Source organism: Oncorhynchus keta, unplaced genomic scaffold (genome assembly GCF_023373465.1).
Source record: "Oncorhynchus keta strain PuntledgeMale-10-30-2019 unplaced genomic scaffold, Oket_V2 Un_scaffold_984_pilon_pilon, whole genome shotgun sequence".
Taxonomy (NCBI): Eukaryota; Metazoa; Chordata; class Actinopteri; order Salmoniformes; family Salmonidae; genus Oncorhynchus; species Oncorhynchus keta.
In genome coordinates, this window is record NW_026291019.1 from 588,424 (window position 1) to 592,500 (window position 4,077).

The following is a 4,077-nucleotide window of genomic DNA, read 5'->3' on the forward strand; positions in this document are numbered from 1 at the left end:
ATCAATGGAAACAGGATGCCTCCTGAGCTCAATCTCAAGTCTCTTAGCAAAGGGTCTGAATACTTACGTAAATAAGGTATTTCTAAAAACTTGTTTTTGCTCTGTCATTATGGTGTATTGTGTGTCGATTGCTGAAGATGTTTATTTTTATTTTTGGGGGGCCATTTTAACGTAACAAAATGTGGTAAAAAGTCAAAGGGTCTGAATACTTTCCGAAGGCACTGTGTCATTATGTGGAGCCAGTTCTACCCCTGTTCAGACCCAAACCACCTGTAGGCCCACAGCTGGACAGGCTGTTTCAGCTCTACTTCACCACCTCTGTGCTGGGGACAGAAGTCTCCAATAGCAACACGTATTGTTGACAAGAAGCAGCGAGAGGGGAGGGACATGCCCTGGAAACATGTCACCGTGGCAACATGATCTCCTACATTTCCCTGGTCAGACCTACCCATTTCCCATAGGCCAGACCTACCTATCTGTCTGGCCGGATAGTACCAGTCGGCCGGCCAGAGAGCTAGGTCCAAATGGCACCCTAATCACTTAGGGTGCCATTTTTGGGGCGGCAGCGTAGCCTAGTGGTTAGAGCGTTGGACTAGTAACCGGAGGGTTGCGAGTTCAAACCCCCGAGCTGACAAGGTACAAATCCCTGAACAGGCAGTTAACCCACTGTTCCCAGGCCGTCATTGAAAATAAGAATATGTTCTTAACTGACTTGCCTGGTTAAATAAAGGTAAAATAAAAAATAAAAAATAAAATAAAAATGTAAGTAGTGCTTTATATAGGGGAAAAGGGTGTGATTTGGGATGCAGCCTGTAGATGTCACCCAGACCACACACTGACGTTTACTGTTCAAATTCAATCAAATTGTATTTATATAGCCCTTCGTACATCAGCTGATATCTCAAAGTGCTGTACAGAAACCCAGCCTAAAACCCCAAACAGCAAACAATGCAGGTGTAGAAGCACGCGGTTCCTCTCTCTCATCAGAACACATTCAGCAAACACAGATAACACACAGGAGCGCGTGTTCTAACACGCACTCACACGCACTTATATATTTCAATAGTGTATTTTTTACTGTTAGAAAACACAATGGGAGCATAGCTAAGCATTACTATGACCACAACAGAATATATGGAGAAATAGAACAGGCGTTTCTAAAACATTATTAAATGTCCTTATATTAACATTTACTCAACAGTACAGGTGAAATGTTACACGTTTAAAGCCACCAAACACAGACACACTAATGAATGTGACTAAGGTGTCATCCCTAATGGCACCCTGTTCCCTATATAGTGCACTAATTTTGACCGGGGCTCATAGGAGTCTGGTGAAAAGTAGTGCACTATGTAGGGCCTAGTGTGCCTTTTAGGTTGCATTCACATTGCTCAATCAGACTAACTTCTGTAATGTGTTACAATCCAGCGTATGTCCCTTTAACTAAAGTCTGTCACCCTGTCACTGGGTCTCAGTCCGGACTACTACATGCAGGTTTGCAGTGGATTACGGATGCAAGCTGGCGAGACTCACATGCACAAGGGCACGGACAGACAGGTGCACCTGCAAGCGTGCACACACACACACTGAAGCAAACACAAAATGGCCTCTCTTCAGTGAGTACAGAAACATGTGAAAACCTCCATCTCCCTGTCTTTATATCTCAGTATTATACACAGACAGGTCAGAGGCCGCGGTGACATGCAGTTCCCACGGAAACTGATTGACAGGCCTCTTGACCTTTGACCTTTGCGCCCGCCCATCGGCCACCATCAGCTCCACGTCCCCGTCGTCAAGGAGACGCACCAGGTCACCCTCGGGGTCACGGTAGTTCAGGGCGATGTTGCCATCCACCTTGAACACATTTCTGAGAAAGAGCGAACGAGAGAGAGCAAGATGACAGGGAGGGATGGAGAGAGAAAGGTGGAGGGCGGGAGAGAGGGGGGAGGTGGGAAGAGAGGGGTGGAGAGAGAAAGGTGGAGGGCGGAGGGGAGAGAGGGGGGAGAGAGGTGGGAAAGAGGGAGAGAAGGAGAGGGAAAGGGAGGGGGGAGAGGCGGTGGGAAAGAGGGAGAGATGGCGGTGTAGGGGGAGAGGAGAGGGAAAGGGAGGGGTGGAGAGAGGTGTGGGAAAGAGGGAGAGATGGCGGTGTAGGGGGAGGGAGGGGGAGGAAAGGGAGAGAGAGGTGTGGGAAAAGGGAGAGGGAGAGGTGTGGGAAAGAGGGAGAGATGGAGGGTGGGTAGGGGGGAAAGGGAGGGGTAGGGGGAGAGGAGAGAGGGGAGAGAGGTGTGGGAAAGAGGGAGAGATGGCGGTGTAGGGGGAGAGGAGAGAGGGAAAGGGAGGGGTGGGAGAGAGGTGTGGGAAAGAGGGAGAGATGGCGGTGTAGGGGGAGAGGAGAGAGGGAAAGGGAGGGGTGGAGAGAGGTGTGGGAAAGAGGGAGAGATGGTGGTGTAGGGAGAGAGGGAGAGAGGGGGGGGAGAGAGGGGTGGAGAGAGGGAAAGAGGGAGAGATGGCGGTGTAGGGGGAGAGGAGAGAGGGAAAGGGAGGGGTGGAGAGAGGTGTGGGAAAGAGGGAGAGATGGCGGTGTAGGGGGAGGGGAGAGAGAAAGGGGGAAATAGAAGAAGGCAGAGAGAAAGGTAGATAGAGATTATTATTAGTATGACTGTTTATCTTTATTTAACCATTACAAGTCAATTGAGAAGGCATTTTAACTTATAATACTGACCTGGCCAAGAGGCATCACATTACAACAGTAAACAGGACCACACACAATCCCACTAAAATCACATAACACACAATACAGAGGAAAGGTCCAAATTCATCAAATATACAACAAGAAGAAATATTCCCAGTGGGTTTAGAGCAGAAAAGTTCAAGGCAACACAGCAGACTGAATGATCAGCAGCTACACTGATCAGACTGCAGCTCAGTTCATGTTGCTGAAGGACTGTGGTGGGATGAATGAATCAAGCCTGAGGGTCTTCTGCAGCTCAGTTCATGTTGCTGAAGCACTGAGGTGGGGTGAATAAATCAAGCCTGATGGTCTTCTGCAGCTCAGTTCATGTTGCTGAAGGACTGAGGTGGGGTGAATAAATCAAGCCTGAGGGTCTTCTGCAGCTCAGTTCATGTTGCTGAAAGACTGAGGTGGGGTGAATAAATCAAGCCTGATGGTCTTCTGCAGCTCAGTTCATGTTGCTGAAAGACTGAGGTGGGGTGAATAAATCAAGCCTGATGGTCTTCTGCAGCTCAGTTCATGTTGCTGAAAGACTGAGGTGGGGTGAATAAATCAAGCCTGATGGTCTTCTGCAGCTCAGTTCATGTTGCTGAAAGACAGGTCATGTTGCTGAAAGACTGAGGTGGGGTGAATAAATCCAGCCTGATGGTCTTCTGCAGCTCAGTTCATGTTGCTGAAAGACTGAGGTGGGGTGAATAAATCCAGCCTGATGGTCTTCTGCAGCTCAGTTCATGTTGCTGAAAGACTGAGGTGGGGTGAATAAATCCAGCCTGATGGTCTTCTGCAGTTCAGTCCAGCCGTTGGTGGCGGAAAACTGGAATGAACGACAGCCAAAGGAAGTGTGGGCTTTGGGAACGACCAGTGTGATACATCTACCAGGGGTTGCTACTGGTAGTGGAGATGTTGAGGAGTGAGCCGAGGTAGAGGGGGGACTTGCCTACGAGGGACTTGGGACCAGTGAGTCTGGTGTCGTGATTGTAACGCGGCCAGTTGACCAGGGTGTAAAGGTCACAGTGATGAGTGTTGAAGGGGGACCTGGTAACAAAGCGAATGGCAGTGTGGTAAATGATGTCTACTTTGTCAATGGAGGTTTTTGGGGCCTACAACTAAATCACCATAGTCCAGGATTGGTTTTTGGGGCCTATAACTAAATCACCATAGTACAGGATTGGTTTTTGGGGCCTACAACTAAATCACCATAGTCCAGGATTGGTTTTCGGGGCCTACAACTAAATCACCATAGTCCAGGATTGGTTTTTGGGGCCTACAACTAAATCACCATAGTCCAGGATTGGTTTTTGGGGCCTACAAATAAATCACCATAGTCCAGGATTGTTTTTTAGGGC

General features: G+C 48.6%; 1 protein-coding gene and 1 long non-coding RNA gene across 4 annotated transcripts in view; one reads left to right on the forward strand and one right to left on the reverse strand.

Annotated features, from left to right (window-relative positions):
- Nucleotides 1–848: 848 nt before the first annotated feature.
- Nucleotides 849–4,077, reverse strand: part of ncf4 (neutrophil cytosolic factor 4) — a 59,530-nt gene continuing 56,301 nt past the window's right edge. Inside the window, exon 11 of the mRNA XM_052517842.1 lies at nt 849–1,867. Within this exon, the coding sequence (XP_052373802.1) occupies nt 1,657–1,867 (211 nt within the window). The 3' untranslated portion in view covers nt 849–1,656. The remainder of the gene's footprint in view (nt 1,868–4,077) is intronic.
- Nucleotides 2,057–4,005, forward strand: LOC127929705 (uncharacterized). 3 transcript variants are annotated; one of them, XR_008135834.1, is made up of 4 exons: nt 2,057–2,120; nt 2,353–2,420; nt 2,554–3,269; nt 3,354–4,005. It is a non-coding gene; the product is annotated as an uncharacterized LOC127929705 (long non-coding RNA). The 3 variants fall into 3 exon arrangements; XR_008135832.1 differs by having other exon boundaries at nt 2,060–2,120; nt 2,284–2,420; XR_008135833.1 differs by lacking the exon at nt 2,057–2,120 and having other exon boundaries at nt 2,284–2,420; nt 2,556–3,269.